General features: G+C 39.1%; 1 protein-coding gene across 4 annotated transcripts in view; it reads right to left on the bottom strand.

Moving 5' to 3' along the window:
- ANO4 (anoctamin 4) overlaps positions 1–25,607 on the bottom strand; it is a 359,351-nt gene that overhangs the window by 62,401 nt on the left and 271,343 nt on the right. For all 4 annotated transcript variants that reach the window (XM_019732194.3, XM_019732195.3, XM_074326212.2 and 1 more), the window contains 6 exons: positions 23,415–23,521; positions 15,309–15,364; positions 12,847–12,968; positions 9,486–9,620; positions 8,307–8,403; positions 2,559–2,619 (listed from right to left, as the gene is read on the bottom strand). In XM_019732194.3, the coding sequence (XP_019587753.2) occupies positions 2,559–2,619; positions 8,307–8,403; positions 9,486–9,620; positions 12,847–12,968; positions 15,309–15,364; positions 23,415–23,521 (578 nt within the window). The remainder of the gene's footprint in view (positions 1–2,558; positions 2,620–8,306; positions 8,404–9,485; positions 9,621–12,846; positions 12,969–15,308; positions 15,365–23,414; positions 23,522–25,607) is intronic.

Genomic DNA, 25,607 nt, shown 5'->3' on the forward strand with positions numbered 1-25,607 from the left:
TTACTTCTATATATAGTCTCAGAGGGAAAATTGTGGGAGAAGAAAACATTACTTCAGTCAAAGTATACCTCAAATGGGTGAAACAATGAAATGGGTAAGGGAGTTCTGTATTTTAATTCTTCCAGAGTACAACTCTCTATACAGAAGCATTGACTCCTTTCAGAGCAGACTAGTAGCCCAAAGCAGAGCTTCCCAATGGGTCTGACAGGAATGGACTATAGGTTTGCAAGAGGTAATAATCCCTTCAGCCCTTGCAGTGGCTGGGGGTAGGGAGGTATTATCCCAGGCTAAGAGCAGGTTCCTTCCTCCACGTGCATCCATACATTGCACAAATCGTATCATTTTCCATGTACGCCATGATTGGAAAAAGTTTGGGAATCGCTGGTTCTTAAACCAGAAATGAACACATTTGTAACCAGGGCAAAGCTCAAGCACTGGATTGCTTATTATACTTCCTGATCATAGTTACCGATACTGATATGATCCAGAAAAACCAAATACACATTCTTGATTGGAGAGCTTGGTCCAATAACCAAACTCTGTTAATGATTAGCTTCCTCTGTTTGTTGTGCACTAAAAGTGGCACAAGTGGTGAGGGCTTTCTGCAAAGCCCACCGAGGGAGGCAGGTACCTCGTGGGAATTACAGACTGGCTCTATTCAGAGACAGGATATGGAAGCCAGCAGCTCGAGAGACCTCAGCCACAAGAGACCTGCTGGGTTTTCATGCTGATACTCCACTAATGACATGGCTTGGATATACTCTCTGTGCTTCTCTTTGGGGAAAAGCCTTGCATTTTCTCCCAGGTGGCCACTAGTTGGCTTTTGCACCCTTTATCCTATATCTTTTCCATTAGTTATTTGCTCTTGCTTATTTCTGTGTTCTGAGTTGTCATTATTTCAGCCTTCTCATAATTCCTCCTGGCCCCTACTTCTACCTGATGGTTGGTCTCAATTCCCCTCTCCCTGGCTCCTTCCTGCCCTCTTTGCAGCTTTCTGTGTCAGTTCCTACTGCTAACTCCCTATCTCTATCCACATTTCCCAATCCACATCCTTGAGAATAAGACTCTGGATGGCACTGTAAGTCCCTGTTTGGGCAGAACCTCAGGCCATCTCCAAGGCCACTCACCAACCTATGGTTTGACTGACCTTGGGTCAAATGCCCCCTGGCTGAAAGGGGCTATAGTCACAGAATTCAAAATATGTCCCTTTAACAGAGCTGTGATGGGTAGGACAATTATCCGTTAAAGATCTCTAGGTAGTGAAGATACAATATATCTAGAACAAGCCTCCTCAAGAGAAAAAGGTTTTATATTTTCACTTGTCAAAGAGAGTATTTAAACATATTCGTTGTCTCATAAAGAAATTCTTTTGGTAATTTCTTCCTCTTTCCCTTCTCTTTTATTTTTTCCATCCATTCATCCATCCATCCATCCATCCATCCATCCATCCATCCATCCACCAAACAAAAATCTGTCTGTCTTTAAAAGAAATATGGGGTCTCTAGTGACCATAACAGTCTTTGAGGACCACAAACCTCCTAGGGGAGGTACGTTGTATATGCATATCATTATAAGTGCCAAAGAATGATGTAAACCAAACACTATGACAGTTCAAATGAGGAAGACATCTTCTGGCGGGAGCAGATGACAGTTCAGCTGGGCCCTGAAAGATGGGGGAAGATTCAGATACTCATCCCAAACAGAAGGAACAACATGAGCCTAACCCTCAAGTTGGTGGAGTAACATCAAAATTCAGATTTTGGTATTTTAAGTTCTAGAAAAAAATTACATAATCATTGTACAAAATTCAAATCACACTAAAAATGTATAGTGTAAAAAGTTTGTCTCTTGTCACTGTTCACTTACCCTTCCACGAACCCTCCTCTCCAAAGTAACTGCTATTCACTGTTCACTGTGAATTTGTCCAGACTCTTTTCTACACTATTAAACGAAAGCTTTATAATTATTTGACTAGGAAGATACTATTAAACCCATTTTACAAAGAAGTGGATTAAGGAACTTCTTTGGGTTAAGTAATTCTTTAAGTGAATGTCTCATCACACCTTGTTATTATGGTGCCATTGGCTTGAACTTATATAGAACTCAGTTCAGCCTTATACATAGCTCTTGTTTAGAGGAGGTCATTTTGACCAGAACTGGAAGAAATCCAGAGGTGGGTACTCATACATTAGCCTACTGAAAAGATCCCACTCACAACAGAAAGTCTGATATATACTGAGACGGGTATTCAGGTCTTGCCAGACCTTTTGCTATACTATAATATAAGCTTTATTTTTATCTCCAGCGGATGGTGAATTTTACTTTAATAATGGAATACTGACAAAATTGTTGGAGGTTAAGAGAAATCAGACATGCCTCTCCTCCACAATATCATTTTTTAAATAAACCAAATGAATCACTTATCAGCTTGTGCCTATCAGAACAAGCAACTGAATTTACTCAGGCTTCTTCCTTTCAAATCCAAAGTCAGATTTCCAAAGGAACAGATCACAGAACATAGGAGGGGAACTCAAGTTAGACAGATGTAGAACACTTACCCCAGACTGCCATGAAAACAGCAAAGAAGACAGTGGCTCCATTGTCAAAAAGGTGGGTGACCTGGGAACATTGAGTCATAGTTAAACTAACTTCTTATGTACTATATTTCAATTCATATTTTTTTTCAGGTTCTGTAAAACTAGCTATAAGGATATAATAAATTTTGCAGGGTTTCTTTGTAAGATATTCCTTTTAGATAATAATCAAGAAGGGATATCCTCTAACTGTGAAGTAGTTTATATATGGAAGAGAGAATCTGTTCCCTTTATTTGGGCATCTAGTTGAACATTTACCAACAGCCCCAATAGTGCTGCTAAGAATTTCCTTTCATGCATTATAAACACTATTATACGTGAATATATGTATATCATATATTAATTATATATTACATATTATATCTACATAGATAGATAATAAAGACCAGGAAGGTATTATTGTTGCTACTTTAAAGGTCTCTGATTTCCCAAGCACTCTTTTTATCCCCTCTTCTTCCGCCTGCCCTCCACCCCCACTCCAATTCAAGCCACAGTAGACCGCGGCAGCACACAGCAGCCCACGGCAGCTCATGCTGACCTCCAGCTGCTCACGGCAGCCCAGGACCAGGGAGAGCTGTTGTTGTTCACAATCTTAGCTGTAGAAGGCACAGCTCACTGGCCCATGTGGGAATCGAACCAGCAAGCTCGGTATTAGGAGCACAGGGCTCCAACCACCTGAGCCACTGAGCTGGCCCCTAAGCACTCTATTTAATGCCTCATTTGTTCACTTTGAAAACATGGCTATTTTGTTTGTGTAGTTTTGAGCACACATTTTCTGGGCTGTCCTCTGGGTTTCAGCATTATAAAGAGGAGAGAGCAGACCATGAAGAAAGTCCACTTCCACCTATGTTAAAGCCTCGGGTAATCACTATATTTACCTATGACACATAACGTAAGGATAGCTAGCAAATACTTTATTGTTAGAATAATATATTCTATCACAAACACCACAGCAGAAAGCAAAAAATATTCTTGCTGCAAAACTGCCAAGCTCATTTTTCCAACCAGGATACATCACACCAGTATCATGCCAAATTGAAATGATGACTGATATGTTCATAAAGCATAACTTTTTTTGGTGCTTTAGAGCTCTCTATAAAATATACTTTACTGTCCCTTGGAGAATGTGCCAAGTGTAAACAGGTCTTTTCCTGTTATAGCAGAGTATGAAGTATTTCAAAATTTTTCAAAAGTTTATACCTTCTTTCTCTCTCTCTTTTGGAACATAGGAGAGATGGGCAACACTCAAACATCTAATGTGAGACAAAAGTCTAAAGCTGATTTATTTCATATGCCAGAGGGAGTGTTATGTTGTATATTGGGCACTCAGCATCAAACCAAGCCTGAGAGTTCCAGAGGTATGTGGTTGGTATGTGCTCTCTATTAGGGTATTTACTGGGAGTGGGTAGAAGTTATTGCCTGAACCAGTGTGTAGAGTCTGCAATGGATTGTGGTTGTCATTATTTTGGGCTGATCAGATCATCTTTCCTTCCTTCTCCCTTCTCCAGGTAACAGATCGCTCTCATGTAGGTCACCAAGGGGCACGTGGCTCAAATAGAACCAGAGTCCTTTTCTGGGACTGGTATGCAAACATTTGGAGAAAGACATTTTTCTGCAGCAGTTACCAATTTGGGAATATATGAATCAGGAGGGGTGAGTTAATAGCGACTTCTGCCAAAACCAACCCAGGAACTCACAAAACACAAAAACAAACAAAGACCCTGAGAACTCCAGGGGAGAGGGAAGGTTGCCTTGAACTGGTGTGTGTGTGTGTGTGTGTGTGTGTGTGTGTAGCGAGAGAGAGAGAGAGAGAGAGAGAGAGAGAGAGAGAGAGAGAGAGAGAGAGAGAGAGAGAGAGAGAGAATGAAAATGGTGGATGGTGGTATACGGGAGAATTAGGTGGCAGTTCCCAAGAAGAGTGAGAGCATAGGTGGTTAGAGATATTACATAAGTTCTACTCCAGCCTTGTCCTCAAGCGTCCCTTAGAAATCAGCTGCAACAGGCCAAACCACATGTGCTGGCGTTCTTGGGGTAGTATCAGGGAGGCTCAGAGTCTTGCTTGGTTGAGGAGATGATGGAAGTGGGTGCTGCCTAGCCAGCGGCCCTTGGGTGTTCACTTCTCGGTGCATTTCCCCGTAAGCCCCAGGGCTGGCAGCTTATAATCAAGGGAGAGTGCCTCCTCCCAATTCTCCTTTGTTCTAAGCTGGCTTAAAAATGCTACTCCCAGCACAAAAGTCCTCTGGAAGAGGTGCAGCACACAGTGAGGCCTGGGACACACTGTCCTCTCCTCCCTGTAAACTCACCAGGGCTCACAGCCTAGAACCTGGCCTGTGACCCTGACCCAAAGTGCTTGGTACCTCCAGAGGACAAGCACCCACAGGCCAAAATAATGGTATATTTGGGGAAGAGAGCACCTCACCCCAAATCCAAACTAGGTAACATATACCTTCAGACATTCTGTTACAGCAGACTACGATTTAAAATAAGCATAAAAATATGCTTCAGGAGAAAAAGGAAGGAAGATGCAAGACTGAAGCTATGGCGGTTGGCAGCCACCTTCCCCATCATGGGAGAAAACCTTTTCGGCAGAATGATCATGTAGAGAGGTGGCCAGAGAGTGACCTGGGGGCCTGGAGGACGAGTCCCAGGCCATGAAGCCTTTGTGCTCAGATACTGCAAGCTACTGCAGTGTCTTTTCCAGCAAAATGAGCCAATAAGTCCCTTTTTGCTTAAGTCAGTTAGAGTTGGTGTTTGAGGGTCAGGGAAAAACCATTCCTGATCAGCAAAACAACCATTGATTATATTGTATCCGGGCTCCGATTTGATTCCTGGGTACCCTCAGCCCCATGAAATCAATCTCACATTTCTAAATACATTTTTCTAGGTGAAACTCTGTAGAACTTCAGTTCTGTCACTCTATGGCTTTTTAGCCTTCATTTTACTAAGTTTCCAGGTACGATCAAGCCTAAAATCCAGAATCTAAACATCTTATGATGTAGTTGGGAAAATTACGGCCTTCAGTCAGATAAACCGAAGTTCAGCTACTTACTGCTACATGACCATGGATGAGTAATTTTTACTTCTGAATCTCGAGTAAGATGGGAATAATAACATCTAGCTTGAAGTTGCTGTGAGAATTAGAAATAATAAAGGTGGGTTGTCTAGCTATTTTTGATAGCTATAACCTAGCTATTATTACTTTTGTTCTAGATCTTATATTCAGTAGGATAACTGCCCAAAGAAGCCCCTATAAAATCTGAGTAATCGAAACTATTTCAAGATGACCCTTTAAAGGAATTATCTTGGATCTTCTAAAGAGAGCACTTCACTAAAAGCATGTCTTTGCATGTTAAAAAAAAAAAAAAAAAAAAACACAAATAAATACACGTAAATACCCCAAAACAACAACAACAAACTGGGCTTCTGAGATTCCCCCAATGCAGGATTTTTGTACCCGAATCACTCAGCCTTAACTCATGATCTTTAAACAAAAATGATATTACTGACAAAATTCTCTTGATCCTTACCAAATCTCTATTTCCCTAGCTCACTCTGTTAAATTTGCCCTCATCCAAAAAGGCCTATTTATATGTTCTCCAAAGGCAGGAAGAGTGTGTTGTGCTTTTTTGGTTCTTTGCGGCACATACTAAGGGCCCCAATCTTCTCGTAATTACAGCGAGCTTGCTGTGGTTTAGGCTCCACCCACACAGCCCAGCCACCTGCACTGCTATAGACATCAGCGATGGGCAGGCTTCTGGGCTGCCTATCCAGTGTTCTCTCATTTAAAATGAACAAAACTGCAATGCCAGCAGCATAATTAGATAGATCCAAGCTGCAGTGATTGCAGAGGTTCAGGAAACTCTGCCAACCCCTTTTATATCTGGAATCTGGGCAAGTTGATAGGCAGTGAGTCTTGGATAAGTCTTTATCGGCCCATATTCCAGCTTTGCATTAGTGACACTGCCCCAGAGTGAAAAACCATAGGCATTTGATGAACACGTCGAAAATTTTAATAACGTAAGGCATAACATGAGAAAGGGACATGCAGTAACTAACATATCATAGACATAATGGTCCTATGTACTTGTTTTTTTCAAAGCACGCTCTTCTTTGTTCCTCATGACAGGCCAGGAGGCTGAGAGGGCAGATGTCACAGGCTACATTTTAGAGAGGAGGAAGTTCAGCCTCAAGGAGGCGGTACCTGTGCAGGGTCTAGGAGGTAAGTAGCTGAACTAGTCTTGAATCTAAGTCTTATTTTGACAAGAACGATGATGAAGAGGAGGAAAAGGATGGCGGCTCGCATTGTCTGAGACCGTATCATTTACCAAGCACTTTGCTCCGTACACGTCTTATCTCACTTCTTATAACAATCATGTGAAACAAGCATCACGTTCATTTTCCAAATGAGAAAACTGAGGCTCAGTAAGGTTAAGTAATTTGCTCCAGGGCTGACAAGTGGTAAAGAGCACTGTCAAGATTTGAACCTCTCTCTGACTTGAACAACTGCTCGTTTTGCACTGTGTGTGCTGCAGCTTCTTGTGATAATTAGATCCAATACATTTAAAATACATATATGGTACCAAAAGATATTTGAATTAGGAAACTGAATGACTGAGGTAAGTCTCTCCTACAACATAAACTTGAGAATCAAAGATCAGATACCACCAAGAGAATATAGCTAGCCTCTATTCCTCAGGAAAGGGTATGTAAAAGTCAACCCACCTAAAATGCTGCATATTTCTGTTGGTGTAGTAGCAAATTGGTGCAGCCACTATAGAAAACAGTATGGAGGTTCCTTAAAAAATTAAACATAGAACTGTCTTATGATCCAGCAATTCCACTCCTGGGCATTTGCCCAAAGAAATCCAAAACACTAATTTGAAAAAATATATGCATCCCTATGGTTATTGCGGTGCTATTCACAATAGCCAACATATGGAAACAACCACAATGCCCATCACTAGATGATTGAATAAAGAAGTTGTGGTACACTTATACAATGGAGTATTACTCTGCCACAAAAAATGAAATCTTACCATTTGCAACAACATGGATGGACCTAGAGGATATTATGCTAAGTGAAATAAGTTAGACTGAGAAAGACAAATACCATATGATCTCACTTATATGTGGAATCTAAAGAACAGAATAAACGAGCAAACAAAACAGAAATAGACTCAGATACAGAGAAAACACTGATGGTTGCTAGATGGGAGGGGGGTCGGGTGATGGGTGAGAAGGTGAAGGGATTAGAAAGTACAAATTGATAGTCACAAAACAGACACAAGGATGTGAAATACAGTATGGGGAATATAATCAATAATGTTGTAAAGACTATGTAGGTGTCAGATGGGTACTGTACTTATCGGGGGGATCATTTCATAAATTATATAAATGCCTACTACTGATCTGTATATCTGAAACTAACAAAATAATTTTGAATGTCAACTATCACACACACACAACCACACACACACACACATGTGTGTGTCTGTGTGTGTGTGTGTGTATTCACAGGATGTAAAGCACAGCATAGGGAATATAGTCAATGGTACTGTAATAGCTATGTACAGTGTCAGAGGGGTAGTAGACTGGGTGGGCTACCACTTTGTGAGGGGTGTAAATTTCTAATCATTATGTTGTTTTGTATACCTGAAACTCATAATAAAATAAAATTTAAAAATAAATGAAATGCTGCACAGTTGAAATTACCTTGGCATAAATGCAGCTGTCTGACAGCCTCATAAATGGACAGTATTTATCACACACAGGACACATGATGATATCTGTAGCTTGGCAGACTTCTTTACTGGAAAAGAGAACCGAAAAGGACTGCTTTTTGATGACATAAGAGCATTTCTTCTCCTCCAATTTCACCAGAATATTCAAGCAGTAAATAAGGTCTAGTAAACTGCATTTTTGTCCTCCAAAGCTTCTTAGCCTTATTTGTTATTAATATGAACAAGTTCCTGCACAATTTAGTAATTTGATAAACTTACTTATTTATGGGGCTGTTTCTTGGATTACATATTAATAAGTTAAACTCAGAAAAATGTGTCAAGCAAACATTGGTTGTTTTACCCCAAATTATACAAAAATTATTCACAACACTGCATAAGTTTGAAGCAATTTCATACTGAATTATGGGAACAATGAGATACCTAAAAGTGCCTGCCTTAATTTCTATATGCATGATAAGTTAACATTAATAATGGAGGAATAAATAAAAATACTAGGGATTAGTTCTGGGAGAGAACTATATGTCATTAACAATTCCACCGGAAAGTAAAATATTTTGGTAGGTGAGAGGATCAATCAATCACTTTTTTTTTTGTAATCACTTCTAAAAGGCACATTTATTATTTAAGAGCATTGTCCAGTCCTGTAATAAGATCTCTATGAATACCTAAAACTCTGTTCTGGTGAGAGGGACAAGATAACAATCATTAACACTGACTCATTCTCAAGAACCTAGCAAGTTGGAGAGATGTCTCTCTGGTTTAGGTTTAAAGGGTCCTTGTAAGAACACAGACGTCATACAAAATGATTGTTAACTCACTAGTTTGCAGGATTAGCATACAGGAAAGAAGGTGGACAAAGTCAGAAAGAGCAACTTTTAGCCAGTGAATGAAAGTGATTTGTTCTGTGGACATATGGAGGCCTACATGTCCACAAATGTAAACTCTGCTTCCTCGGTAGCTGAAGACCATAGTAGCAGGGGCAATGGATGAAGAGACCCAGTGAACTGAGCCTTTTGAATTTTTCCAGAAGAGACTGGGAAGGAAGTTGGAAGGAAAAGCTAGGTGGGCCCACGATCTGTGAACACCCCCAAAGCACAAACAGCCATCTTTAAATACAAGCAGAGGCCTTCTCACCCAGGGCTCCCCATACCTGACTTGGCAGTGATCCAGAGTAATGATTCCGTACAAAAAGACGAACAATCCAATGAAGGCTGCTGGGAAGAGCATGCCGGTGTACCAGCCCAACCAGGCAAAATACAACCCAATCTTCTCTCCAAAGTACCGCCTGTTGAAGACACAACAGCCTTGCAAATTATAGCGAAATGTTTAGTTAGGCATTGTAACACTTTGCTCAGTCTTCTACTTTAGTGGCCTTGCTGGTAAACATGCAGACAAGGAAGCCGAGAGAATAGAACATTTGACCTAATCTAGGCTCTGGGGTTACATTGCTTCTCCTACCTCTCTATTGCAGAAATAGGGTGACTCCTTTTATAAAACAGCGTGATTGTACACAAGCTTTTTCTGAGAACACAGAATAAATCCAAGCCCATCTGGAAGATGTGACACCATTATTAATACAGAACCAAGGGAATTTGAAGAGTTGGTGCCAACACATGATCTCATTTTTAATATTTAAGTGTGTGTTAGTTTGTCATATATATCACTATATATATATATATATATATTTTTTAAATAGGAAACCAAGGTATTGTGAAAAACTATCCATTTCAGTATTTTGTAACTTTACAAGATGTTTACAATGCTAGAATCACAAGATATTGGAAAGAAAAAATCTCTAGTGAGATTCAACATGAATCGATGCTGAGAGCAACTGTCCCTTTTAAGTGATGACTTTTCACAGGGTTCTATAAATATTTTCTATAAATATTTACCTCTATAAATATTTTTCTGAGGGTAACCAGCCTGCCTAGGATCCTGTGGTTTGTGAAGTTCGGAAGTGTCCAGGAAATTCCTCAGTTTTTCTTTTATTTATTAAAAATCATTAATAATGTGATTGAGTTGTGTTAGACTACAAGCCCAACCAATTGTGCTTTCTGCGCCTGTCAACTGCTACATTTAATTACACAGAAGTTAATTACTTCTTAGCCCAATATAATATTCTAATTCTTTTTTATGTTCATTCTAAAGAGCTGTTGTTAACCATCTGTTTCCAAATACTGGTTGCTACTTTCCTATTAGAATGCCCAACAGTTCCTAAAAGAATGGGATTATTTTATCCCATCTTCCATGGTGTCCCAACAGAAACTTTCCATTCCCAGAAGACTTTTTCCAATATACACTCATATATGCATATGAGTATATTCACATAACACATACTGTGCTAGGTGCTGAGAATAAAATGGTGAGCAAAATAAGCTTGGGCCCTGCTCTTATGGAGCTTACAGGGTGATAGAGGAGACTCACATAGATCAGTTAAAGAAATAAGTTTATAATTACAAAACTGGGAAAAGAGCTACAAAGGAGAGGAACACAATTCTATATGTACATATAACAAGGCCATTTGACCATTCTACTCAGGGAAGACTCCTCTGAGAAGGTGACTATTGTGCTGATGAGTGAAAGTTAGCTAGGTGGGGTTAGGGCCAGCATAGAGCATTTCCAGCAGAGGAAACAGTACATACAAAGGTCCTGTGGTAGGAAGGACAAGATGAACTACGCGCAGTGTGACTGCAATACCAAGAACAAGAGGTTGGGCTGGTGAGGTAGGTGGGGGCTGGACCTCAATGTGTCTTGTAGACTACGTTAAACACATTAGTCTTTGTCCTGAGAGAAATGGATAATCATGAGACAGTTCTAATAATCAAGGGACATGATCAGATTCATATTCTGAAAAGATCACTCTGTGTGCAGGGAGGAGAATGGATTGGAAGGGGTCAGAGTAGGAAAAGGGAGACCCGTAGGGGACAGGGTCTAGGTTACAGGGGACAGAAGCAGTGTGACGGAGGAGATGCTGGGTGTGGCCAGATTTGAGAGACGTGGAGGAAGCAAAATCTATAGGGCAGAAACTATTCCAGAGATGAGATTCCCTAGATGCTCCACAAATTCATTTTACTCAAATCTTGCTTTCGCTTTTCATCTTCCTTCCCTTTGGCCAAAACCAGTCAATCCCACTTCTCTTCCAGGGTTCAGCTCTACAGAGCTTCCCACAGAGACACACACCCATCCTTTCTATTTTTCCGAATTGTGGTTAAAACTTATCGCCTCCATCAGACATTTTACCTAATTGTGCACAGTCTTGTATTATTTTATAGTTGTTTCAAGTATTGCACGGACTGTTTTCCTGAGGGAAATTGAGTTTCTCAAAGCCAGAGATGATGGCTTCTGCATATCCCTGCCAATAGTACTTACGTAGCATGGTACCAGAAACATAATGGGCAGTTAATTAATACTCATTGACAAACTGCAAAGTCTTAATCAAAATACTGTCACGGACGGAGATGTTTTGCCTACAGCTATTTTCTGTAATTTTTAATCAATGTCATCCTTTAATACGGGACTGAGGCTGGGAAAACAATTTGCTTTTATTTCTTTTTCCTCCACTGTTTTATCCAGTATTGAGACCGATCAAAGGAAAATGGTCTCATCTCAGAAAATATTTTTCACTCACCCAGATCACCTGGATTATCGGCTACCAACACAAAGAATGGTACACAATTCATCAATATCCTTGAGTCAACAGGAGTCACCACTTGGCAACAAGGACTCTGACAGAAAGAATGACTCCCCAGGCAGACGAAACATGAAATTAGTTGTCCTAATATTTCATTTTCCTCTGGGCTCATGTTTGGAGGGCTCCCGTAAAAGTGAAACAAACCCAGCTAGTCTAGGAAATGAGACATGCCTTTCTCTTTAACAAGAAATCCATGAAGTGTGGATTGTTCCTACCCAGTCTTAATAACCAGTTTCTAAATAAATAATGAGATGTCAGAGTATAATGCTGCCATGGAAGAAAGCTGGGCATTTATAGTTTACAAAAGTATACATTTTCACTGCACAATTATCATAGGTTAAAAGCTGATTTTTTTTTGACCTGAAGAATTAAAACAATCTTTTAAAGTTTATTAGTTTAAAATTAAAATTAAAATAAGCCTGAAATTTATTAGAATGACAGCACTTCATATTTCTTACTTACATAAAAGTAACTAATATTCGATTTGTCACTAATAAATGTACGCAGTGTCACTTCTCTACAATTGTTACTGATAATTTGTTAATAACAGTCGCATGGGTGACCTGCTCCTTATGGAGTCCTGTGGAAAACCTGGCTCATCTCACAGGCCTGTGTCTAAGGCTTTTTTGGAGGAAACACCATCCTCATCAGGGGGAGGTCTGATTTACCAAGAATGACCCATGTCCGCAGAGGAGTTGCTCTCTTAGGAAGAATTCGAGCGAGAGCTGTGCACCTTAGACCATTTTTTCTCGTCCCAGCAGACAGTCTGCCCTAATCATTTCATGCAAGCTTTATAGTTGCAGCTGGTTAAAAAACTCACCTTACAAGATCCAAAGGCTGGTATTTATACCACACGCCCCAGGAGGCCCAGCACTCATAGAGCAGATGTCGGTGGTTTTCCGCTCCATGGGTTCTAATGGAGTTCTTACTTCTGTAACTTCCCTGGGATAAAAACACCACTGCCGGTCAGGTGATACTCACAAAATCCATAAGGAAAGTGAACGCTAGTCTCTTAGGGCAGGAGTAGCAATAGAGGTGATACGGGGGGGGGGGGGGGGGGGGGGGTAATGGATCTACACTATTGAAGGGAAAGAAGTTTGATTAGTTATTCTGGACATACCTTGTTGGTGATGCTATGTAGTAAAACGCATGTGGCAGGTTTGAACTGAGTTCAAATTCAGTTCTGCTCCTTTGTAGCTAAGAACCTTAAACTGTCTGAGCCTTGGATTCTTAGTTCATAATGGAACTAGTAATCTGCCTCATTGGTTTCTTCTGTGGTTTGAATGAATACAGTGTCTTGGCCACAGGCCTTGCCCAAGACTTATTAGTTCTCTTTCCCACTTGGGTTAAGACAGGGTAGTTGGTAAAGAGTCACAGCAGTAAACTTGTCACATGGCCTTGTCTATAAGAAAACCCTGGAAGTCACCTCAAAAGTAGAAAATTCAAACACTAATTTGACCTCCTTATTGAACAAATGAGGAGACCAAGGGCCAGAGAGGTGGGGGGTTTTCTGAGTTCAGTTAATGGCAATGCTAGTTTCACCCCAGAAAAGGTACTTTCTGGAGGTAAAGTAAATGTTAATATTAACCTGAGAAGTCCTGTGGTAGTGGAAAGTGAACAGGGCCAAGAGACAAGAAGCTCCGGTTCTACTCTCAGCTCAACTACCAAATCACTGTGTGATTAGAGGTGGGCTAACCTTTCTCTAAACCTATATTTAAATTTTACATGAAATAAGGGCAACAATAGCTGTCCTTCCTGCCTTCCTGCTTCTGAATTTTGTTATGATTAAATAATATAATACAGTTAAGCTGAGAGCAAAAAGTCAAAACAGCAATTATGTTATTGCAGCTGTACTACTAATTTGGACATTCTCTTGTAAAATACAAGGCTTTATGAAGATATGAAAACCACAGGGAAGGCTTTGGAGTTACTGTGCGGGGTCTCATAGCTGCACCTCTCAGACACGCTCATACCCGCCATCCACTCGCCTGCACAGATCCTGCTGCCCACCTACCATTGCTCAGACACTGCCCTTACCATGAGCAAGGGCGGGGCAGGAGGAGGGTACAGTACTCACTGAAACCCTTTTTTGGGCAATGCTAACTAAACAACTAGAGGAAGCCACATAATGTTTTGGGGGGAAATCTGTCTTTAGAGTTCAGAAACACCTGTGTGTGGCTCTAGAAAACCGTGTGTCAAAATGTTTGCTTCTGTGACACTAAAACGATCTTTTAAAAAATGTTTCATCGCAGACTGTAAATAGGGTCTCAGACCAAAGCACCTAGTTTTCTTAATAAGGTTTAAAAATTTTTTTTTCATCTTTTACATCCTCATGGTATTTGAAATCAAGGGAAGAAACACTGTAAGCCCAATGAAAAGACTTGCCATTTGAGGACAGTTGGAATTATCCTCCAAAGTTTATTGGCAAACTGCAAACATTGTTTCTAATAGAAGACTGCTCTGAAAATCATTCTAATAGTAGTATTGCCTGGCTAGTTTGTGATGTCCTAGGGGGCCTGGGCCATGATCTTTATCTTTTTATTCTCTGTCATACAGTGACCCATATGGAGTAGGGGCTCAGAACTATGAAAAAGACAATAATCTCTGACTAATAATGAGGATTATGTCCCTGAAAAGCCCACGTGTAAAGAGAATTCTAGGTGAAATAACCCAAGATCTAATGGGGAAATAGTTATGGGTAATCACAGTTACATTTATAAAAGTCCTTATATATGACACAGAGTGTGTAATAAATAAGAAAATGAAAAAGTAAGGAAATAAAAAAATAAATAGGTTTTTAAAAATGAGAATTTGAGTACCTTAAGTGAGCAATGGTAAGTACAATACTATTAATTTCCCTTTATCACCCTTTGGTTACCAGAGACTTTGCAAGATGGCTTCCTCCCAGTCCTTAAGAGCAGCTATAAATTTCTTTGTTGCACAGACTCTATATTTCAGGAACATTTTCCCCCTGGGTCTGGTGCCTCATGCACTTTTTCAATGTCTCTTTAATTTTACGACTTGGAGTCCCTCAGCTAGTCCTTTGAATTCATGCCGAGTGACTCCTGGTTCAAGTATTCTTGCAGTTACATAAAGATATGTAGAAATATATCTATTGGGGAGAGAGACGTCACAATTCAAGTAGGTTCACCCTAATTACCTTCTGAACAAACTAAATTCATTCTGAACAAATGTCATATCAACAAACCCTATTAATAACTATCCTCAGATGCTGATTTAAGAACAAGAAACTGACAGAGAAGGAGAAAGACAGGACAATACCTCGTGCAGAGGAAAAGCAGCTTCATAGGAGCCATTGGTAAGCAAACGATTCAGACCTAAAACAACAAAAAAGTCCAAATTGAATTAATACAGAGTTTCAACTCTCACAATGTTCAAGACTAACATAAGTGTGGTACTTTTTGGAGAAAACAATCTAGGTTTTAGAAAGTGCTTTAAGAATGCCAAGAGTTTAGAAAGAAGGTTTTGCTATCTGCTAGGAAATTGGGATCGAGGGCTGGGAAATCAGGTTTTCAAACAGAAAACAAGGAAGCACACCTAGTACAGTGCTTGGCACAGAGACTGGAATGTACTGAGAGAAGTGGACAAATTTATTACATCAAAAAAGTGACTTTCGGGCCGGCCCGGTGGCTCAGGCGGTTAGAGCTCCGTGCTCCTAACTCCGAAGGCTGCCGGTTCGATTCCCACATGGGCCAGTGGGCTCTCAACCACAAGGTTGCCGGTTCAATTCCTCGAGTCCCGCAAGGGATGGTGGGCTCTGCCCCCTGCAACTAAGATTGAACACGGCACCTTGAGCTGAGCTGCCTCCCGGATGGCTCAGTTGTTGGTTGGAGTGCGGGGCTCTCAACCACAAGGTTGCCAGTTCAATTCCTCGAGTCCCGCAAGGGATGGTGGGCTCTGCCCCCTGCAACTAAAATTGAACATGGCACCTTGAGCTGAGCTGCCGCTGAGCTCCCGGATGGCTCAGTTGGTTGGAGCGCGTCCTCTCAACCACAAGGTTGCCGGTTCGACTCCCGCAAGGGATGGTGGGCTGTGCCCCCTGCAACTAGCAACGGCAACTGGACCTGGAGCTGAGCTGCGCCCTCCACAACTAAGACTGAAAGAACAACAACTTGAAGCCGAACAGAACCCTCCACAACTAAGATTGAAAGGACAACAATTTGACCATTGTTCCCCAATAAAGTCAAAAAAAAAAAAAAAAAAAAAAAAAAAGTGACTTTCTACCAGGGGTTCTTCTATTTTCATCTGGAAGCTTCAATATGGACAAATCTAACTCCTCTGCACTGGACTAGTTATGTGACTTCTGAAAAGTCCTTTTGTCCTCAGACCTCAATTTTCTCATCCATAAAATGGGGGAGCAGTGTTGGATATCTGGATTTTTTTTTAAAAAAAACCAGCTTTATTGAGGTAACTGACACCTAATAAATAACAAAGGTTTAAGACCTTCAATTTGAGTAGTTTTGACTTCCGTATACACCCATGAAACCATCAGCACAATCAAGATAGCAAACATGTCTAACACCCCCAAAATTATATCATCCCACTTTGTAATATCCCACTCCTCCCTATGCCATCTCCAAGGCAAACACTCATCTGCTTTCTGTCACTATCCATTGATTTGCATTTTCTAGTTATAGATACATGATACAGTACTTTTCCACTCAGCACAATTACTTTGAGATTCATTCATATTGTAGCTCCTTCTTTTTTTTAATTAATTAAAATTTATTGGGGTGACAATGGTTAGTAAAATTAGATACGTCTTGAGTGTACAATTCTGTAATCCATCATCTATAGATCACATTATGTGTTCACCACCCAGAGTCAGTTCTCCTTTCAGCACGGTAAGAGCTGAGGGGCTTCTTTTTGCTGAGTACTATTACATCATATGGATAAATAACTATTTGTTTATCTAGTCCCCTGATGATAGACATTTAGCTTGTTTCCAGTTTTGAGCTATTATAAATAATACTGCTATGAGCATTCGTGTATTAGTCTTTGTATGGATATCCGCTTTCCTTTCTTTTGGGTAAATAGTAAGAAGTGGAACTCCTAGAATATGATAGATGCATGTTCAACTTTTTGAGAAACTGCCAAGCCAATCTGTTTTTTGATGTGTTTGTACAATTTTACACTTTCACCAGCCGTGTATGAGAGTTCAAGTTCCTCCACATCCTTCCCAACACTTGGTAGGGTCAGTCTTTAACTTCAGTCATTCTAATAGGCATGTAGTGGTATCTCCTGGTTTTACTTTTCATTTCTGTAATGAATAATGACATTTAAATCTTCTCATGTGCTTATCTGCTATCTGTATATCTATCTTCTCTTGTGAAATGTCTATTCAAATCTATGCCCATGAATTCTTTTATGACTTAGTTATGAGTGTTTTTATATGTTCTAGATGTAAGTCTTTCATTAGACATAAGCTTTGAAAAATTTTCCGCTAGTATGTGACATCCTTTTTTCACTCTCTTAAAAATATATTTCAAAGAGATGTTCTAACTTTGTGAAGTCCAATTTATCCATTATTTTTTCTTTATGAATTGTGCTTTTTGTATTATATTTAACAATTCTCTGACTAACCCAAGGTCACAAAGATTTTCTCTTAGATTTTTTTATAATTTTAGGTTTTACATTTATTTATTTTTAAATTTCAAAAAATTTTCATTGAATTTATTGGGATGATGCTGGTTAATAAAATTATATAGGTTTTAAGTGTACATTTCTTTAATATATCATCTGTTTTACGTTTAGATCTATAATCCATCTGAGTTGGTTTTTGTATATGAGTACAGGTTCCTTTTTTGCATATGGATGAATTATTCCAGTACCATTTATTAAAAAGACAATCCTTTATCTACTGGATTACCTTTGAGCCTTTGTCAAAATCATTTGTTCATATGTGTGGCTCCCCTTCTGGATTCTCTATTTTGGTCTACTTATCTGTCTATATTTACACCATAAAGATACCATACTTTCTTGATGACTGCCGATTTATAATTCTTGAAATCAGGTAGCTAATACTTTAGCTCTAAATTTGTGTTCTTTTTCAAAACTTTTTTGGCTATTCTAGGTCCTTTCATTTCCTTATGAATTTTTGAATCAGTTTGTCACCCCTGGTCCTCCTCCCGCCCCGCCCAACACACACACACCCTTGGGGTTTTGACTGAGATTGCACTGAATCTGTAGATTAAATTGAGGAGAACTGACATCTTAAGTTTTCTGATCCATGAACAAGATATGTCTCTAAATAAAATTCTCTCAGCAATGTTTTGTAGTTTTCAGTGTATACATCTTACATGTCTTTTGTCAGAAAAGTATTTTCTATTTTTATGCTATTGTAAATGGTATTATTTTAAAATTTTTAATTCTTCATTGCTAGTTGTCAGTTTATAGAAATACAATTGAGTTTTGTATATCAATCTTGCTTCTTGTAACAATGCTAGACTCTTTAGTTCTACTACACTTTTAGTGGATTCTGTTGGAGTTTCTACACAAATCATCAAGTCATCTGAGAATAAAGATAGTTTCACTTCTTTTCTAATCTGGATGCCTCTTATTCTTTTTCTTGCCTTACTGCACTGGCTAGTAAAATGATTACTACAAGGAGCAGACATACTTGTCCTGTTCCTTATCCTTGGGGGAAAGCATTCAGTCTCTTACTACTATTAAGTATAATGTTAACTATAAGTGTGTCATAAATATACTTTATGAGGTTGAACGAGTTCCATACTATTTGCAGTTTGCTGAGTTTTTATAAGGAATGAATGTAGGATTCTGTCAAATCCTACATTCATCCTGCACCTTTTTTCTTTGTCTGTAGAGATGACCAAATGGTGTTCCTTTTTTCTTTGCTAATATGGTGAATGATATTGATTGATTTTCAAATATTAAGCCAACCTTACAGTCCTGGATAAACCCTGCTTGGTCATGATGTATTATCCTTTTTATATATTGTTGGGTCTTATTTGCTAAACTTTGTTGAAAATATTTGCATCTATATTTATGAAGGATATGGATTTATAGTTTTCTTTTCTAGTATTGTCTTTGCCTGGTTTTGGTACCTGGGTAATATTACCCTCATAGGATAGGATGGGAAGTATTCTCTACTCAATTTTGTAAAAAAAAAAAGAAAAAACTTTTGTAGACTCGATATTACTTCTTTCTGGAATGACTGATAGAATTGACCAGTGAAATAATCTGGGCCTAGAGTTTTCTTTGTGAGAAGACTTTAAAGTACAGATTCAATTTCTTTAATACATAGGGCTAATCAGATTATTTCATACTTTTTTTTTTCTGTCTTTCCTTTTTGATTGTTTCAGGTAGACGAGTAAATCTTGTGCCTGTCAGTCCATTTTGGCCAGAAGTGGAAGTTTAATGTGTCGATATTTAAAGTTTTTTTCATCAAGAATTATGCTACTTCCTGAAATATAACCTCAAAGAAAGATGGCTAGAAGGATGTCTTTCAAGTAGCTTATAAAGGAATGCTCTCCCTGCTTAGATCCAGATTGGAGTCCATAGGCTTAGCCTAACTGGAAAATGGAACATGCACTGATTCACTTTTTATTGATGGAGGATTTGCTAGAGGGTCAATCAATGTTTAGGTACTCGTAATCATAGTAATACAGTAATGTGTTTTAAGATGATTGACATTAACACTGGATGTTAATATCTAAGAAAATAACATCCATAGGGCTTTGCATTTTGTCTAACACAAAGGAGGTCCTCAATAAATACCTTTGTAATGAATGGATAAATGATTATGTAGAAAGCTTTGATTTCCTGGATTCTGTATCAAGAATTCCACATAACTCATCAGTAACTTTCAAACATTCCAGATATTAGAGAAAATACAATTCCCAGGGACCTAATAAGAGACTCTGATAGTATCCTTTGTAAGTTTTTATAATTTATCAATGTCCCAGAAAGTGAGAAAGTAGTTAATATTTGAAGTTTATCAGTTACCCTTTGAGCACCAACTTTGAAAATACAAATCAATTTCAAGACTAATTTTATACACTTATATTGTTAAATAAACCTTGGTTGATCTATTAATTGCTGTATTTTGAAAATGAATTTCAACTGGTTTGATTTTCACAGTTGTAATAAATTCAGAGTGAAGCTGAAAAACTTACATAGTGGTAGTTTACACTCCATAAAATACCCTATGAATCATGTTTACAAATCACTATTTTTGTGTTATCTCTAATCAAATTGGCTCATGTAAGATGCCACTTTCTGAAAGTTTCAGGCAAAAAATAACACAAACATTTATTCTTTCAAAAAATCAAATTTTCTTCTAACATGTTGTTTCTTTTATTTATGAAACTAAAGATGACAATGAAACATCAACAGAGCATTTGCAATTGTACTCCATATTTGTTGGCATAATGCCTGATCCTGGGTTAATAGTTTATTCTGTAAATGGTTATTTCTAATTGGACACTCTTCCAGTTCATCATTAACAATTTTCAAAGCATTGGGGTTCTTGAATAGAATTCTCCTTTTTTTTTTCCATAAAATGCTAACACTAGTAAGAAAATATTTCTTACTAATAACAATACTACACTTCCTGTGTTCCTTTAATACATTTAAAAATCACTGTCTCTGCCCTTCTTTTGTCTTCATCCTGACTAGTTGTAAAAATAGCCCACATTTTGAGATGAAAAATTGAGCACAATGATTGCTGCATGACCTCATTACACACAGTTTTTGACTGTGTAAGGATGTTATAGACACTCATCATGTTCAAAAGATTTTCAATTCAGTTCAACAAGCACTCCCACTATATGCCAGATACTGTGCTAGGCAATGATGATACAAAGATTAATAAGACAACTTATTTATAATTAAGGAGCTTATTATCTAGACTAGCAGCTGTCAACTGAAGATTCTCAACACACTAATGTGTTATAGTAAGTTATGAGGTGTGTCCTGCAAGTTATAATACCAATATCAGCGAAGGCACTGCTTTTAAAACTGATTTGCATTTTATGAAATAAGCCAGAATAGCTACTGCCATAATCATTTCACTTCCACACACTTGTTTTCTAGTATGTTCATGACACAAAGTTAACTTAAAAAAAAGTATGATAAAAAAATAAGTGTAGCACATCCTAAGTTTGTTTTTAAAATATCACATGGACAACTAAGGGATAAATATTAAAAAATTAACATAATATTTAAATTATTTAGTGTATCAAAATGTTAACAGTGGTTCTCTTTAGGTGGTAGAATTTTCATAATGTCATTGAAAATAAATAATTCAAGATAATAAGAGAAGATGTGCAAATGATTAATTACCAAATAAACACTCCAAATAGAATTGCCATATGAATTCAGAGGAGGGATGAATTCTTTCAAGCTACAATGGATGTAGGGCTTTATAGACAGGATGTGTCTCAAGGGTGGATGGCTGCTGCAGAGAATAGGAGGATGTGCTAAGCCACAGCCCTATGAGGTTAAGACAGACCTAAATCAGGTTCAATTTCACTTCACTGCATTGACTCACATTGGACATACTACTCCAGGTGTATTCGCACCTGGACTAGGTAGCCATTTGTTTCTCCCTGTTATATTTTAATCTATGCAGCTTGGGATAAAAGTAATTTTTGGCAGCTTCACCATCCTAGTGACTCACACTGAGCTTGCATTCAACTAACCCTCTCAAGTCTGTTCCTCTGCTGATGTTGAGCAACATTTCTCCCACACTGTACCAGGGTAGTTGCTTTGCTGATTCTGAGTGCAAGACTTTACATTTACAAACTATTAAATGTCATCTTGTTGGATTTGGCTGAGATTTCCAGATCACTGAGATATTTTAGGCTCCTGCCTCCAATGACTAACATTTAAAGCCTCCGTCCAGTCTCTACCCCTCACTTGAAAGCTTGAGGAGCAGGCTGTTTAGGTAATGTACTGGTTATCAATTTATTGCCCCCTTTGCTCCAAATGTACATTCTTTGCCTGCTTTGCAATAATGGAGCTGAACCTTGTAAATATTTCTCCTTTGCCAGATGGTACAATGTTAAGCTTTGTCAGGGGAATGCGCTGGAGGGACACTGGAGGAGGAAGGAGTTTGTCTCCCTGGTACCAGTATGCTCTTCTCAGCAGGCTTCTATGGCTCCTATGGCACCCGGCTCCTGCAGTGCATGGCGGCCAGTGACACATGGCACCTCCCCGAGGGCACGTATCCCCTTGAACAGCCGACAGAGTAGTGCTGCTGGTGCAACACCTCCCAGTGCCTGGCTTCCTTAGAACCCCTTCAGGCAGCTTCCCGCAGTACTTGAGAGCGCAGATTCCCAGAGAGTCCTACTGGCACAGAACCCCCAGCCAACTGCTCTGCCACCTAGGGAGCCACAGCTACACCCCTTCTGACAGGGTCTGGATCTCAGCTCTGTTGGGGGGAATCTTTTTAGGGTTGGTGGCTGCTCCTAATATCCGCTATTCCTCTATTCTTTAGAGTTCTTCTTACTCTTTACCAGCCAATCCTCTATTACCCGAATCCTCTGCCACAGTTAATTTGTTATATCGAACTTTCTTTCTTCCAATTATATGGGATTTTTGTCTCCCGATTAGACCCTGACTGATAAAGGTGGTTATTCAAACTATTGATAAAGATGTTGCTGGGATAGAGATAAGGACAAAGCTACCCAAATCTTCCTGACATATAATAATCTGCTCAACAAGGCAGAAAATTTGGTAATATAATATGGAAAGGTTCTCACAAAAATATCCAAAATGTAAATTGTGGAGGCCATTTAATGGGGGAGGTGATCATTTGGAGAATTTACTTATGTGTAACAGCTCATCTCTGCATTTACAGCTCCCTCTACCGGCAACACCTACCCGTCCTTCTTCCCACACTGGCTCCCTCAGTCCCACCTCAGTTCAAACTTCAGCTTCTCATTGAAGCTTTCCCTGACCATTCCATCTAAGCTTGAACTCAACCCCACCCCTTACCAGCCTATCTCTGGGACATCATCCATTTCAATTTCTTCATATTACTTATTATATTTACTTATTTATTGTCTGCTTTTAACTTCTTGAACATAAGCTCCAAGAGAGAACTGAGCTCATCTCTCCAACACCTAGTCCAGTGCCTGGCACATAATGAGCATTCCATAAACATTTGTTGAATTGAGAGAATTTCTCCGTGATCTTACATGAATGAGATAACATGCTATTTAAATTAGAGACGTAAAGATGTTATTAAGATTTTACACTTGTGAGTTACCCATCAACCGTCAAGTCAGAGTCTTTATAAATGATGAGCATTTCTAGAATGGATATAAACTTAATAAAAATAAAGGAAAAAGTCTGTAGTCCCCCCAAATCAAATGTAGCTTGTTATACTAACATGCTACTTACCAATTTTGTTTTTTCCTTCTTCGTACTTTATTCTTTGTAAAATATGATGTACAATTCTACTTCTTGTGGCATTGTTGAAGAAAGTGTCTTTGTTGTGTATGATGAAGCTGCACGCACACATTGAAAACACAAGTTGAGGATTAATTGGAGGCAAGGGGTCAAATCTTTGATACAGTTTGGTGTTACTCATATAGAAGTGTCTCCAGTCAGGCGGAGAGAGGGTCTGTCTAGAAGAGCATGAGAGCCCAGAGGTCACACCAGGGGCAGGAGGACCACAAATCTCCGTAGTTTTGGTTCTCAGTCTCCCGAGCATTTAACGTCATTATATGTCAGGAAGGAGCTAGAGCTCAACAAAATTAAGGAACCTTAAAATAAACTAATAGCGAGTCTAAGCCTCACATCTTATTTTTCTCAGTAAGGTCATTAGACAAATTCAACTAAAAATTCATTTTGCTTTCATCTCTTCTCTTCTACCCCACCCCCTCCCATGTCATAACCACTTTATTTTTCAGGAATTGTATTATCTGAGACTGGCTTGGATGGTGGACACAGGACTTAGGGAATGAGCTCTGGTCTGGCTCAGGGGTGAGATGAGAGGGAAGTCTCTAGAAATCACTCCTGTCCATTCTTTTCCCATGTTCTTTCCAGGATGAGACCTCTTTTGTAAAGCCTGTACTTGATTGCTTTCTCTCTCAGCCAGCAGCCCACCCAGCCTTTCACTCACACCCCGACACTGGGTTTTCCAGCCGATGTTCCTACCCTACTGAGAGGTTTTCCAGGAGAGATAGAGCTTCCAGGACCATATAATCCAGCATGAAGTGGGCATGACTTCCTTTCCCAGGAATGTGTTGAACGGTAAACTATTAGAGATACTGTAAGTAAAATTGCTTCATAAATTGTGAAGTTTAACCAAGCAATCCTTGATGCAATTCTTTGTATGAGTTGAACACCATGCAAGGTATATATCAGTGTTGACAGCCATTGTCCTCAAAATCCAACTCAGAAGTCACCTCCCCCAGCAAGTTTCCCCACCCCTCAAACTGCACTCCTGCCCCCAAAAGAATTCAGTACTCTCTCCTGAGCTTCTTATCTTGAAAATACATTAATTTACTGATTGTTCTCTACTGTCATTTATATGTTTTTATTCATTCACTCAGCAAATGTTTATTGGGGGCTCTCTGTAAAGTACTGATTATATAATGGTAAATAAAGTAGATAAAATCTTTGTCCTTGAGAGGCCTACAGGCTAGTGGGGAAGACAAACCATAAAAGAAATGAACATGATCGCAGGGCAGAGGTGGGCAGAATCAACTTCCTTTGACATGCCTTCCTCCCACACAAGACTGGGCTCATTCGGGACAAAACACTGAATCATCATTATTTCCATAGCCCCGGGATATAGATGTGGCTGGAACACAGTACAGGTATAGGTTTTTGAACAGCAGTAAGTGAGGATCATGGGGATTTATGTTGGAAAATTGTCATTATGTGTTTTTCTTTACGAAGAAGGATTATCAAGAATCACTCAAATGATGGAGAAAGAGATAAAACTGGCCTAGAGAAAGGGTGGTCTAGACATAGACATGGGGTTTGGTTTGGGAACAGAGTTGGGAATGTTAGTTTAGGATAACATATAAAGGAGAGAATGGGCTGAGAATATGAAGACAAAATATGTAAATCATATGAACCGATTCCTTAGAGAAGTATTTTCCTCTCACTTTTACCTCTCTTGAATTTTGTTACTGAATATTTTTCTCAGAAAAAAGTAATTTGACTTGATGGATTAGAGATAAATGCTATGTGGGTGAATGAGGAAGCTGCCGAATGTATTTTATATTTTCTCTAGAGTTTTCTGAAAACATTTTATGGTATCAAAGAGGAAGAGGTAAAAACCAAGAGACACATTGAAGGTGCTTCCTTTTATTTTATCCTCCTCTGCTTTTTCACCTTACCTGAGACATACCATTGCATTTTAATACCAGATAAAGATGTCATAAAGAAATAGACAACAAATAAAAAAGCCCATTTTGACTCACAATTTCATATGATAACTGAAAGCTGTAAGCACAGCCATACTTGACAAGACAATTTCAAGCTTAAAAGCCCATGTCCCTCTGTCACTACATGTTTTTCTGCTTCCTTCTCCTTTTATGGCACCACATTACATTCTATGAGCTCATGTGACAGTTCTCT

The sequence above is a fragment of the Rhinolophus sinicus genome, chromosome 1 (assembly GCF_057876585.1).
Source record: "Rhinolophus sinicus isolate RSI-liver-muscle chromosome 1, RSI-T2T, whole genome shotgun sequence".
Lineage (NCBI taxonomy): Eukaryota > Metazoa > Chordata > Mammalia > Chiroptera > Rhinolophidae > Rhinolophus > Rhinolophus sinicus.